The sequence below is a fragment of the Mustela erminea genome, chromosome 2, assembly GCF_009829155.1.
Source record: "Mustela erminea isolate mMusErm1 chromosome 2, mMusErm1.Pri, whole genome shotgun sequence".
NCBI classification, from domain to species: Eukaryota; Metazoa; Chordata; class Mammalia; order Carnivora; family Mustelidae; genus Mustela; species Mustela erminea.
This window is the reverse complement of record NC_045615.1, coordinates 68,803,239-68,818,827: the sequence shown is the minus strand read 5'-3', so window position 1 is coordinate 68,818,827 and position 15,589 is coordinate 68,803,239. Positions and strand designations below refer to the sequence as shown.

Genomic DNA, 15,589 nt, shown 5'->3' with positions numbered 1-15,589 from the left:
TCCTTCTGTTGGCCAGTCATCTCTATGACTTCCCTGGGTTTCCTATACTCTCGTACTTCTTTTTGCTTACTTAGTCTTGGTTGTCTTCAGAATCCTCTTATAGTATTTGCTTATTCAATCCTCAGACTGCTACCCTCCCTCCATGCTCCAGGCACCTCACTTCCTCCTGTTCTCAATCTCAGGTAGGTTAACTTGATAATTATGGTTTTAACCACCAGTATAAGCTAATGCCCCCTACTTCTGTTCCTCTAGCCCTTTCTGCCTATGGTTTTTTTTTTTTTTTTTTTTTTTTTAGGTATAACAAATAAAACTTTAAGCATTCAGTTCATTGAGTTTTGACAATTGCATACACTTGTGTAACTGCCACACAAAGCAAGATACAAACATATCCATCCCTCCACAAAGTTCTCTTGTGCCTCTTTTCATTCAACCCACTTTGTTGTTGCAATTTCTTCTGTCTGAAATGCTCTCCTCCACTGGTTAGTTCTCATGAGCTAACATTCCAGGATCAACCTAAGTGTCATCTCCTTAAAAAAGTCTACCTGGACACACCTCTTCTCACACATTTTGGGCAAATGTTCTCTCCTTTAGGTTTTCCTTGCATATTTTATAACTGCTATTTAATCTCTTTTTCCATCTTATGTTAAAATTAGTCATTTACACGAACTACCTCCCAGACCAGGATATTCGTTCTTCTAATGTAGAGAAGCTTGTTTGACTTTTTAATTCCAGTGCCTAGCGCAGTGCCACATAATTGCCTAATAAATGTATGCTAAACTAAAAAAGGTAAAGAATATGCATTCAAAATATGAAACAGTGTATGAAAATATTCTCTTGATATGAAGAACTCTCCAGTTAAAGACAGATGGTTCTTTTTCAAGTAGCTCATATAATTTCAAAAGAGTCTAAAAAGGTTGCTTAAATAAATTAGAATATCAAGGTTCTAGTTAACCTATTAGTAAAACAAGTTTTAGAATGTCATGAGGAAGGAAAAGGGGGTTAATATTCTAAAAATTCAAGGAAATGTATTTATTGATATTAAGTTTTTTTTTTTAAACTAAAAAATACATGACTTAGGTTCAACAGGAAAGCTCTAGGTACTTATATACATTAAATTCCTTAATGTTCAAAATAATACTTTGAGATATTATTTGCCTCAAACTTATAGAAGGAGAAAACTAAAGTCCTGAATTGTAAACTATTCAATGCCTCAAAGTGAGCAAATGACAGAGCCTGGATTCTTAGCTTCTCATGGTTCACACAGACATTGTTTAAAAAATAAAAAGCCTTACCTATGACTGCTTCCTGGGCTTTCCCCCTGTGCAAAAATTAAACAAAGAAATTTCACTTGCTGAATGTTACGTAAGGTAAGTCAACAAAATTTTTACTTAATCAAAATATTTCCTGTTTATTTTTATTACAGTAAATAAATTCTATTATTAAAACTATCTTTAAAAGCTTTAATATTTTACTATTTCTTAAGAGCAAAATTTAATATCTAGCTAAATTATATAACAATTAATTGGGGGGCACCTGGGTGGCTCAGTGTGTTAAAGCTTCTGCCTTCGGCTCAGGTCATGATCTCAGGGTCCTAGGATCGAGCCCCGCATTGGGCTTTCTACTCAGCAGGGAGCCTGCTTCCTCCTGTCTCTCTACCTGCCTCTCTGCCTACTTGTGATCTCTCTCTCTCTGTGTCAAATAAATAAATAAAATCTTTAAAGAAAAAAAAATTAAGAAATGTCCAATAATTAATTGCTGTTTTTTTAAAAAAGATTTATGTATTTACTTATTTATTTGACAGAGAGAGAGTAAGACAGAGAGAAAGAGGAGTGAGTGCACAAGTAGGCAGAGCAGCAGGCAGAGGGAGAAGCAGGCTCTCCACTGAGAAGGGAGCCTGATACAGGGCTCGATTCCAGAACCCTGGGATCATGACCCGAGCTGAAGGCAGCCACTTAACCAACTGAGTCACTGAAGCACCCCTCTTAATTTTTTCTAACTAATATATATTCTATACCCGATGAACTTCCAGGGTCAGGATAGTATTAGACAAGATATCTTCTATGACTTTATCACTTACAGTTACCCTCATTATTTATAAATTCCATATTTGCAAATTCACCTATGTAACATCAAAATTAATAATCCCCATGCTTTTGTGATCAGCAAATGCATATTCCCAGTGGAGGTAGAACATGGTGATGCTCTGCCTTCTCGTTTCAGTTCTCATACTGTCCTCTTTACAGACTATTGAGGACCATATTTTTTGTATGTTTGTGCTTCTTTGTTGGTGATTCCACTATTTAAAATGAACCCCCTGTGTGGTGTTGAAGTGCTGTCTAATGTTCCTTGTCCCAAGGAGGCTGAAGCAAGCCTTAGGGAGAAAATGAGTGTGTTAGACAGACTTCAGGTATGACTTATAGTGCTGCTGGCCTTGAGTTCAAAGTTAATGAATCAATAATATATATTAAAATAAGTTGTCAAACAGACACATGAAACAAGGTTATTTACTGATTGGTTTATGAAAATATGACTAAAAGCTTACAGGAATCTCTCTATTCCCCCTGAGAGTAAAGTTGCAGTTGGTATTCACTAATTCAGCACTTATGGCAACTTTATAGGACATAACTACCATAAATAATGGGAATCAAATTTTTTTTTTTTACATGGTTATGAAATTACCTATAGTCTTTTTTTTTTTTACTCCGAAGTAAACCGTAACTACTTCCAAGACTGATTCGGATTTATGTATCTTTCTTACACCCTTAAGCTATTTATATGTGATAGTTAAAATATATGGCCAAGTAACAGCAGGAATAAAACTCCAAATGGTAAGGAATAGCACTATAAAACAAGACGATGTTCAATTAAAGCAAACTCAAAATATGACACGAAAGAGGAAAAGACTGGTTAGTAAAAATGAAAGCAAACAAAAAACTCAACCAAACAAAAAACACCTTAGGAAAATACATGGAACCATAATCTTTTGTTTGTTTGTTTGTTTTTTGTTAAAGATTTTATTTATTTGACAGACACAGACCACAAGTAGGCAGAGAGTCAGGCAGAGAGAGAGGAGAAAGCAGGCTCCCCATTGAGCAGAGAGCCAGGACCCTGGGATCATGACCTGAGCCAAAGGCAGAGACTTTAACCCACTGAGCCACCCAGTTGCCCCATGGAACCATATTCTTTTAAAAAGCAATGTGATGCTGGGATGAACCGTAATAAAGACTGAAGGAGCTCTTACATTTAGCACTTCTGAAGTTCAGAAACTTTAAAAATACTACATTAAGTGTTTGCTTATACTAGTTCTAAAAAATACATGGAATTAAAGTAACCTTTGAAATGGGAAAAAAACTAGGTTCTAGGAAACATTAAAATATTTGGCAGAAATTTTATGGGGAAACAAAAGGCCAAGCTTTCCAGTGTGTTCTACCAGATGATAATAAACATGTACTATTGTTTTTAAAAAGGATTTACACCCAAATTAATTTGGGAAATGCTAAGTTAAATAGGTTTAAATAATTTTCTTAACAGTTTAATAGTTCTTAGAAGCTTTAATGTGCTAATTTACATTCTGAGACAAGTATTCTTCCATACACACTGTGGGAAACGTTGGGCTAAAGAATAATTTAAATTTGCTTGATACGTTTTCCTCTTTCATTAGGAAATAAAAGTGATAAAAAGTCAGAGCTTGCAGTGTTCTTCCAGTAGAACTCATTTTGGAGTTGTATAGAGCAGGCCCAAAGGGGACTAAGTAACTTGTACAAATTCATACAATTAGTTAAGTTAAGTTGAAACTTAGCTCATAGACTAAAACTCTTCTAACTACAACCAGGGCATCAGAAATACACACTACATTTCATAATTCTAAACCATACTTTCTCACTATTTTCATATATCTGTACTTGAAATGCATCTTATATTTCAGTTTAGATGAGATGAAATAACATCAACAAAAAGAATCAACAAAAAGAATAACTGTTAAAAAATATAATGACTAAAGTCAGAAAGTGATTGTAGAATGGACATGTATAAATTCCGCCCTGAGAAATCTATGAAAACTATGGTTAAAGAATGTATCTACCCTGGATTGCTGAGGAATTTTACTTACCTAATGTCAAGAGGTTAGAAATAGCTCTTTTTAAAGTTGCTGGAGTTCTACAGCATGCTTTAAAATATATTTTATATAATATATATTTTCTATATAAAATATTAAAATCATATTTTAAGTATGTCTACATATACACATTACATATATAGAATACATGAAACTAATACATAAAACTATATACATATAATATATACAGCATTATATACATTATATTAAGAAAATTATGAATTATATACTAATATAAATTAGTAAAAGGACATAGTAAAGGACTAAAAAGACAAAATAAAAACCAAAAGATAAAAATTCTAAAATATAGACAGTAAAATAAACATTTCAAAAATAATTGCTAGAATTAATGAGATGACTCATGAGAACAAATATGGGTTTTGTACTATTGTGGAAATACTTACTTCATCACTTTCTACTAGATTCTCAAACTGAAAGAACAAGAAAGTAAGTGTTAGAAGGGATATTTGTATAAGGTACATATCTCAGAAAAAACTGTCACTTTTTTTCACCTTTCTATTTTTAGGATATTTGAGTCATGTGCCCCTTTATACATGAATTCATTTGATATATCCAATAATCCAGTAAGATAGCCAAGATAAGCATATACTATTATTTATGATTTTATGTGGAAAAAAAGGAGAATTACAGCAATTTTCTTCATCAATCAGAAACTTTTTAAAATTTACAAACTAAAACTTTCACCTGAATTATTTCATATGGGTTTTTTAAACCCACACTACCAGTTTCCATTTGAGCTCCGAACAAATGAAATGTCGTAAGGAGAATTTACTCAAGAAACAGGGACTTCAAAGATACCCAAATAAGAATTTATCTTATAATGTTTATATTTATTCATCTACGCATTCATTTAACTATTTACTGAATATCTACCAGATCGTCGTCACTACTCCCCAATACAGTGTCTTTCTGCATAAAGGAATGTAAACAATTAGATGATGATGTGATAAACAGGAGTATGTCAAATGATTGGATGAAAGTCATTACTACTAAATTATGTTACAAATATATGTACATTTTAAGTATAAATAATTTGCTAAATAACCACTGAAAGAAAAAAGTTTTATTGTTAACATTGCTTTATTACTTAAAGATCAAGAAAACAATGAATTCAAAAGGTTTAGAAAGACAAGAATTTAAAGAGATGGCAAAAATTTTTCAAATCATCTTGAGCTTTTTTTATTTGAGATTAAAAAAAAAACCTAATTTCTGATTTATATGCTTCTTTATTTAATATAGAAGGCAGTAAAGTACAGTGTTCAACCTTTGAAGCCAGGCAGATTGGGACTAGAATTAGGTTCTGCCACTTAAGGGGCTGTGTAACAAAGCCTAACTTCTTCATCACCTGTCTAACTAAGCCTCTGATTCTCATCCCTAAAATGGGATGACTGCCACCTGTTCAACGCAACTGTATCAAGAATTATGTTGATGACATTTATAACCTATATGGCGAAGTAGGTAATACATAGCAGGAGCTGACTAGATTCTATTATCATATTTTATATACACAGAATAAGCAACTCAGTGACTCAAATCGTAAAATTGCTTAAAATTAGCTTTCTGCTTTGATCCTGCTACACCTCTCTACTAGGGCAGGCCAACTGTCTATCTCTAGAATCACTGCCTATTGAGTCATTATAACTGCAAGAAGAGTACCCCCTCTCTGAATTGTGTAGAGTGAAAAAGAAAAAAAAAAACCCACCACTTCTTAAGTAGAAACAGCAATTCTATTGGAAGAACAAACCCTTAATCCACAAACTTTTCTCTATTCCCCCCTCCTTTCATCACCCCAATTCCTTCCCTCTTCGCTAGCATCAATAATACTGAAATATATAAAGTCCATACTAAATTTAATGAAAAGAAAAATGTCCCTCCTGTCCTCCTGAAGGTATTTTTATCCAATCAGATTCATGACGCTACTCACCTCTATAGTTAAGTGCTCACCTCTTGAGCATGTTCTAAAATACTTGGATCTGGGAAGAAAAACAGAAAAACTTTACAAAACTATAATTAATCCCAAAACTGAGCCAATACAGTAGCATAAAAACATTTCCATAAAAACATTTTTGAGAGTTTCAAACTAAGTTATGAGTTTAGAAGTATTCAACCAATATTTTCCCACTAATCCTAATGTTTACTAAAACCTGTAATAATAAATTTGTTGTATTTACTACACAGAACAGAATATAATTAAGTTTTAAAATGTATCTCGTTATTTTTACTGCATCAAGGAAAGCATCATGTTAAAATACCAATGTGTTAAATAATGTGTAAGAGTATGTTTCCAATTTTCTTAAACATTTGCAAAACAATAAAAATCTGAAAATATATATGCCAATATGCTAAGAGTGGTTATCTCCAGATGCTGGGATCCCATGTTTATATAAAGCTAGGTGCTTTCTATTCTTTACATGCCCATACAAATTTTAATCATTCTCTTCCATGCCTATTAGTGAAATTTACATGTAATCAAATGAGAACCTTTGTTATAGCTGCTCCAAAGATATGTATGCACTCTATTAACTATATGTCCTCTATTATAGTATGAAAGTTGGTTGTAGGGCAGAAGCACCCAAATTTCTTTTGTACTAGAAGTGCCAGGAGACTATAAGACTTTAACTTAAAATGTGGTTCCTGTTATACTGCTTAAATTAATGGAGGAAAGGACCTCCATGCTCCCACAGAGATCAAAAGTCACATATGAGGGTTCCTGATGTGTCAGGATCCTTGGACAGGAAGTACCCCCTTAAGAGATCAGAAGAATCCTGGATTAGGACAGTTCAGAATGCTTTGTGAGTTTTATGTGTATATGTTTGTATGGAGGGGCATATAGGTTTACTGAAAGAGAATGTTATATTATCATGATTAAATTTTTATTATTATAAAGAACAGAAAGAACAATGAAATCACAGGCCCCATTTTTAGTACAATCTTTATTTGCTAACAAATGCAAAACAGTTTTATTGCCCATTAAGAGATCATTAATAAAAACAAGAGGATTTGGTAATGTCATTTCCCAGATTTAATAATTTATAGAACATATCTAGTATTAAAAAAATACCCTTAATTCTCTAAGCATCTAGTTGTCCCATTATTCTATTTTCCCTATTTCTGAGACAAAAACAGAAATGAGTTGAGCTTTTGAATAGCACTGTGTTCTAGCATTTGGATTCATGCTTAAAATACAGTATGCTCTCTCCTATAACCACTACTCTCTTTCCTCAATGAAGAAGTTGTCTCTGATTAGTCAATTTTTCCCTCCAGATTTACTGAGTGATATAGCTGGATAATGAAATAAAATTCAGTAATACTAAGTATCTCAGTATAAACCATCAGTGTGACTTTACTGCTGAAGCAAAACCTAAAGCTGAGTGGTACATTGTCCAAACCAAAGGAAGTAACTACTGCACTACACTATATTAGATGGCAGAGCACTATGTTCTATTCCAATTATACACAGATACATGACTAAACTTAGAATTCCAAGGTGTTTGCTGTGGTAAATGTCTCACTTTTCTGTCCCTTTTATTAACATCTAACTATAGTGAGGATGATCATGCTCTTGCATGACTGACTTTCTGATTATCTGACCAAATGAGACCATAGCCAACCCCCAGACCTCATTTGATTGATTCAGGGTTATACAGAAACTGAACAGACAGACAATATTTTCCTCAGAGTTAAGCTTCTGAAAATCTGCAAAGAGAGGACTGAAATCAATCAAATGAATGTTCTGACAGTGCTGAAATCATCCCTAATAATCAGTTACATCCCCAATCTTCCCATGATCGGGCAGTAGATAAGAAACCTAGTATTCTTATAAGAAATTCTACCTTTTGCCCAAGATTGTTTGATCTAGATTTCCATCTCACAGCCAAAGTCCTGACTAATAAATAAACATGAGTCTATATAATAGAATGGCAAAAGAGAAAATTAGTAGGAAAAAACCTACTAAAACCAAAACAGTGAAAATGGAAGGTAAACAGAAAAGCAAAATATGTGAAAAAAACATTTAAGCTTTCCTTTTTTAGATAGATTAGACTGTGACCTTATTATTCACGAAGGGCATATATTGGCTACTAGTATCATAAATGCCAAGATTATATTAATAGATTAAAGTAAATACTCAATTTGGCAAACTCAGAGGCAACATTTTTATTAGAAGAGCTTTATCCTGGGATTTATCTGAAAGGAAGTCGAGAAATATTGTGATACACATTTTAAAAGTAATTGGAAAGCCAGCTGTTTGAAAGCAGCATTTTAGATTTCACAGAGCTCTCCATTACTTAAGCAGCAAATGAAAGAAATTAAAACTAAAATCTTTTCATATTATTAGATCCTTAAAATCCTAATACATTTGGAATATAACTTTCTCAGTGTTTCCTGTAATAAACTGCCCTGATATTTTGTATTTTCTACCTCACAGTTTTATTCTAAAGTAAGGAGCGAGACTCCTGGCAATCCTCCTCTACTTCTGGGTATAGATGAGAATACAAGTGAAAGGTAAGTAGAACAACGGGGGTGGAGGGGTGTAGGAAGTACTTGTTTATTAAATGAGGCCTCAAGCGTTTACATTTTTATTTCATAAATATTTATTGAATACCTACCTAAGTGTCTGGCACAGCTCTAAAGTGCTGGCAAGACGACTGTCAATAAAACAGGCAAAGAACCTGCCGCCTTGCAGCTAACGTTCTTGGGAATGAATAACAGTAAGTACATAAATGATCAGGTGGTGAGAAATGCTATGAAAAAATAAATACCTCAGAGTACGCAAAGACAGCAACCAGGAGAGGGAGGTTATTTTACATAGGGTGGTCAGGGCAAGTCTTTCTGTTAAAGAAAAACTGGAACAAAGACTCCTAAGGCTATGACAAAGCCAGCCAGCTAGATGAATGGAGGAAAAGAATTCTGAGCAGAAGAAAGACAAACAAAAGCTCGGAGGCAAAATTGTGCTTGGCATACTCTAAATGAGCGGGGGACCTGAATGGCTGGAATAGAAGAGAAAGAGATAGGGTCTGGGAAACAGCCAGGGTCTTTGGTCCTTTCTTGGCCATGGAGAGGGTTTTGGAGTTTCTTCTCAGTAGCTGAGAATTCACAAAAGATATTTTGGTCTTTGGCATTCACCTTTTTTTTTTTTTTTAGCTTTTATTATGAAAATTTTGAAATATACAATAAAGTAGAGAGGAAAGCATCATAAACCTCCTTGTACCCATCACCCTACTTAAAAAATTACCATTTTTCTAGTCTTATTACTACAACTCCCTTCTTTTGTTTTGGTAGAGTATCTTAAAGCAAATCCCAGACATGTATGTTATCTTACCCTTACCTCAGTTACTACCTCTATTTGTTAAGAACATTTTTGTCAACCTAACCATATTACCACCTAACAAAATTAAAAATCGAATCTTAACATCACCTAATAGCCAGTCTATATTTCAACCTCCCTATCTTTTTATAAATGATTTGGTCAAATCAGATTTCCAACAAGGTCTACCTACTGCATTTGCTTGTTAGGCCCCGTCTAAGTCTCTTTTGAAGTCTGTAACAGCCCTCCTTACTGTGCCATCACCTTTCTTCATGCCCCAATTTCTTGGAGAAATTGTGTCATTTGTCCTGTAGAATTCCTTACTTCTTAGGTTTGGCTGACTTTTTTTCCTCTTGGTGTTGTTTGCCTCCTCTATTCTCTGTATTTCCTATGTACCGACAATTTGATTTAAATTGAGGGCAGTTTTTTAGGGCAAGAACCCTTCCTATGCGGTACCTGCTACTGAACCAAATTATGAGGGATTTTATTTTTGTCTGCCTTACTTTTACTGACTCCAAGAATGATTCGTAGGTTCAGGTATCGTCAGCCTAATTCATCTATTATAAAGCTTCCCATCAACATTTTACCAAATGGTTTCAGCATCCACTACTAATCACTGCTTAGCTCCATTATTTCATGAGAAGGTACAAAATCATGACTTTAAACCTACCATTCTTTAAGAATTTATTAGCTGTATAAGCATTTCACTGGAAGATCCTAAACAGATGATCTAAGTTTTAAGAGGCCAATTAGGAATCTTTTGTAATAGCACAACAGAGAAATGATGGTAGCTTGGATGGATCATCAAGCTGAAGTCCTAAGAAGCAGTTCTGAAGAAAAGACTGACAGAATTTGCTAATGAATTAGTTGTAGGAATGTATGTAAAAAGGATGAATCTCCTAAGTTTTTGTCCCGAACAACCAGAAGAATGAGAAGTTACCATTTACTGAGATGAAAAAAGCTAGGAAAGGGGAGGCCTGGTGGTTTTAGATGCCTTAAGCTTGACATCCACACATAGTTAGAGTTCTCTAGAACTCTAGATGAGAGTTCGCTATTCAAATTCCAAGCCTAGCACATTAAGATAAACATCAGTCCAAAATGCCCTTGTATTTTCTATAATTAACACTGGGGCTACTTCTCAATTCCTGATCTTTAAGAACACCATTCTTTTCTTCTTGGCTTCAAACCCAGGAAATTCATCTTTGTTTTCTTTTCCTATCTCAAGGAAGGTTTCCTATAAACAAAGATGCAATGCCAGCAATTTTTCCTCTCCCATACATCTGCTGCATGTTATTACTAATGCATACACATGGCTATTATTTTTAAGAATTTTACTTCCAATGTCTGTATGGAGATATAGACATATAGCTTATTCCTGGGAAAGAGAGGAAGAATGAGTTATTTCCCCAAAAGTGAAATACCAAGAAACAAAAGTTAAAACTATAAAAGCAATATACCATTAATGCACCTGCTATCTTGACAAACTAAATTACCTTAAAGAAACAGAATAGCCCTTGGGTTCTGAGACTTAAACAGAAGTAGTTAACATCTAAAAGAAGCATATGTTAAAGTAGAGGAAATGGAAGTACAGGAAAGAGAGAAACAAATGTTAGCAGAGTTAATCCAAAGCCTGAATGTAGAGGAGTCCCTGGTCCAAGGAACTGATAGGTCTGGCTCCAGTGGTAGGTTGTGCTCCCGGATAACAAGTTATTTGAACTGCCTAACTTTTTCGAAATCTGTACTCACTAAGAGCTTCCACCCCATTATTCTTTACGCACAGTGAAAGAATGTCCTTATCTGAAGATAAAAGTACTATGCAGTTCCTGGACAGTTATATCTCATACTTTTAATTACCAAATATGCCTTCTGGTTTTCTCTGTTTGATCCAATAAAGCTGAGGGCAAGAGCCTGGGACAAGAAGAAATCACCAATGTGATTGTTCAAACAAAATTGCTATGTGTTAATGAAACAACAAAGCTAGCCATAGGAAAAAAATCACAGGACTTGTTTTATCCAGGCCTTCCAAGTCCTGTGCAGTAATATTTCATTATAGTACATAGGTCCTAGTTGATAATATTTTCCTCAAAAATGAAGTTTTAGTTGTATATAAATGGCACCATTAAAAAAGAACAGAGGAAAATGAGAGAAAAAAGAAACTGGATCAGTTTAAAACCAGATTCGATATCAACTAATTAAACTACATTTACAACAACCTTTGATCAAAGTTAAATATTAGAAGATAAACAAAATGATTACAAGTAGTAATCTAGGTGGCTCAGTCAGTTAAGTGGCTGCCTCAGGTCATGATCCCAGTGTCCTGGGATGGAGTACCACATCGGGCTCCCTGCTCAGCGGAGAGCCTGCTTCTGCCTCTCCCCCTGCCTGCTGCTCTGCCTACTTGTACTCTCTCTCTCTCAAATAAATAAAAATAAAATCTTAAAAAAAAAAAAAAAAAGTAGCAATGTCTATTCTAAAGGCCTGACTCTTGATTACTGTTACTTGGTTTAGAGAAATAGCACTTTGCTTTCTTCAATTTGAAAAAAAATGTTTTATTGACTTGAAGCTTCCTGGTACACATAATGTTACAAAAACCAAAGTATAACAAGCTATTACTGTAATGGAGATCAAAGAGCAATTTACATTTATTCAGTACCTACAACAGGGTATTATAATGTATTATGGACTTAGGGTTTTTTTTTTTTTAATGAACTTAGTTTTTATATGTATTTTTATATACATGTCCTCTCCACAATAATTCTATGAGATATTATAATCTTATGGATCTGAACTGTTCAAATATGTTAGCCATTAGCCAGGTGTGGCTACTGAGCAGTTAAAATGTGGCTAGTCTGAATTAAGAATTCAGTCTGACTTATTTGTGGAGCATAACAAATAGCATGGAGGACAAGGGGAGATGGAGACGAGAAGGGAGTTGAGGGAAATTGGAAGGGGAGGTGAACCATGAGAGACTATGGACTCTGAAAAACAATCTGAGGGTTTTGAAGGGGTGAGGGTTGGGAGGTTGGGGGAACCAGGTGGTGGGTATTAGAGAGGGCACAGATTGCATGAAGCACTGGGTGTGGTACAAAAAACAATAAATACTCCTACGCTGAAAAAATAAATAAATTAAAAAAAAAAGAATTCAGTCTGAAGATTTCAAATAGATACTGGATTTTTGAAGACTTAGTACCAAACAAAAAAAACAAACCAAACCAAAACAAAATAAAAAATAAAATGATCTAACTCCAATAACTAAGCTCTTTTCAACATATATCCATGAGCAAACACAAACATCTTTTAGATCTTCCTCAATTCCTCCTCCAAGTTCAACTGATCATATTCTTCAGTTGAAAACACTGATGTGCATGTTCCAATACTGTGTGCAGCTGAGAATCTAAACGTATGCTGATTTTATACATAACACTGCTTACAATATATGCTTTTAGCATTCATAAAGCATTTGTTCTATCATTCATAAAAAGTTCTTCACTAAATATTAGGAGTAAATAAACCTGCTGACACTTAAAATTATAAGAAAATCAGATCTAATACTTTCATTAACTTCTTAAGAATCTAAAAATAAAGAATAGCCATCCTACTTTTGTAGACCTATTGTTAGCATATAAATGGGTCATGTTGTACAAAGTTCCCTAAATGTCACTAAAAAATTTGAAGTAAATCAGTAGAAAACAATTTAAGATTTTTCATTATGCAAATATAACTGCTTAAAAATAAAAATAGGCAGCTAAAAACCATATTATCTGCTTTCATATTTGTAACTCTTGACTAAAGCTATTGAATCTCAAAGAATCTTAATTTGATTCATTTATAATAACAAAACTCCAAGAGAGAACTCCCAAGCTTATACAGACCAGAGATTTTTGGAGGAGTGAATGTTGGAAGTATCAGAGAAAACAACATGAGAAAATGGCAACAGTAAATCTAGGAATGGCATCCATTCCTACCTTGGGAAAAAAATCAATTATTAAGTTATTATTACTGACAGGAAACTGAAGTACACCTCTGAGAGCTGAAATAAGAAAAGGAAAAAAAGTGAGTTCCTGAAATAGACACAATACACAAAAGTACCTCCAATAATACATATTTAGTTCTAACAGCTGTTTTAATAATCTGCCATTCTTATACTTTGGCATGTAACAGTTACCTTCTTAAAAAATGAAGATTTCTGAGCTCCCCATCAGGTTGATTTCCAGAGCCTGGGTATTATATTCAGTTCTACTCATCTATTTATCTAGCCTTGGACCATTCAACAGGGTTTTGGTTATTAGAACATAACTGATAAGGCAAGTTGCCTTCCTCAAAACTTGCAGGCTATTTTTGGTTTCTTTGTTCTTTCATAAAATTTGTTGGAATCAGTTTGTTAAGTTCAGTGCAACTGCTGGAATTGCACTCAATTCTCATCTTTCTATCCATAAACATGTCACTATCCTCCATCTGTTTTTTGTTTTTAAATGCTATTTTGATTTCACACATCTACTACTGACTTATTCCTAGTTTATTTTTCACTGCTAACATGGAAAATAATTTTTAAAATATGTATTATTTGTTGCAAGAATATAGGAATACAATAAAATTTTAGTGTAAATATTAGACAGCATTCACATTAACAGATAGGGAAAAATATCTGACAACACCAGGTGTTAGGAAGTAGAACAATGTAAACCACTGTTGGTAAAAGTATAAGCTGGTAAAATTACTTTGAAAAGTTTGATATTTTCCATTAAGTTTGAAGATATATGTCAGCTATGACAAAGCTATTCCATTCCTGGGTATAGGTACCTACAGAATCTCTCATACACACATACAAAGAGTCATTTATAAGAATGTTAACTGAAGTAGTAATAGCAAAAAAACCTCAAGATAATCTACATGCTCATCAACAAGAGAATGGATAAATTAATGATAGCCTATTTATACAATGACATACTACACAGGAGCATAAATGAATGAATGAACCAGAACTGCATGTATGAAAGTGGAAATTCTGAATAAATACTCCAGGTAAAACCAATACCCTCAGTCAAAGAACTAATCAATCAATGTTTACTATATTCAGAATGACTACAGGGGAATAAAAACACCACTTTTCCCTTCAAGCTGGGAGTAAACTTAGGTCCACATAAGAAGCTGCTCCTCCAAGTGTCAGGAACCATGTGACTCCTAGAGAAATGAATAGAGATAAATGCATAAAGAATAAGGGAATACATGAATAATGTTTGCAATTAAATTTGAGTTTAGGTACTATAGTGGAGTCAGTGAGAGAAATTGATAGATTAAAAAACATTTAGAACATGAAAATCATCTGGATGGGGAATAGATTGGAAAAATGGTATGATGGAGAGGAGATCAGAATCTTAATAGGGACATAGTATGAAAGCAGGAGTCAAGAATGAAGGTGTGAGAGGAAAAAAAAAAACATGACAAATCCAAGGTATGAGACTTAAATGCCAGGGGTGAAAATAAAGAACTAAGTGATATGAGAAGCTGGAAGAGTCCTCTAGGAATACACAGTATCACAAAAAGTAAAGCTTAACTGTAAAGAAAATGATTAAAGTCACAACATGTGTGCATTTAATTTTTATGAATTCAGCCATAAGCCTTGAAGGTAAAGGGGAAGTTTGAAATAATGTGGGCAACAATCCACTGTTCTATTTAAGATCATATATCTTCAGGTGTATAATTATGGTAAAAACTGAGCTGCTGAAAAAAAGTGGCTCCAAAAACAATGATTTAAAGAAAATAGTAGGTTATTTTTCTTCTCCCATAACAGTCTAGAACTCCCTAAAGTCATCCATGGACATTCATTTGTACATAATACTTATATCCCTTATGTCTCTAAACAAAGTTTCTGTTTATTTATTCTACTACTGCCAAAAAAGTGAAAGTGGACTCAAACATGTAAAGGATATTAAAGAGGGAGAAAAGATAAGCTAACATACTCTGAATGATGGTGGCACATAAAAAACGTAGACAAGTGGGACACCTGGGTGGCTCAGTTGCTTAAGCTTCGGACTCTTGATTTCAACTCAGGTCATGATCTTCAGAGCTGTGGGATCAAGGTCTGCGATAGCCCCACACTCAGCAGGGAGTCTGCTTGAGCTTCTCTGTCCATCTCCCTCTCCCCTCCC

At 34.1% G+C, this 15,589-nt stretch overlaps 1 protein-coding gene across 2 annotated transcripts in view; it reads right to left on the bottom strand.

The window, feature by feature from the left end:
* Positions 1-15,589, bottom strand: part of AP1AR (adaptor related protein complex 1 associated regulatory protein) — a 39,859-nt gene that overhangs the window by 10,562 nt on the left and 13,708 nt on the right. For both annotated transcript variants that reach the window (XM_032333167.1, XM_032333166.1), the window contains exons 2-4: positions 6,060-6,108; positions 4,519-4,545; positions 1,293-1,318 (exon numbers count right to left, since the gene is read on the bottom strand). In XM_032333167.1, coding sequence (XP_032189058.1) covers positions 1,293-1,318; positions 4,519-4,545; positions 6,060-6,108 — 102 coding nt within the window. The remainder of the gene's footprint in view (positions 1-1,292; positions 1,319-4,518; positions 4,546-6,059; positions 6,109-15,589) is intronic.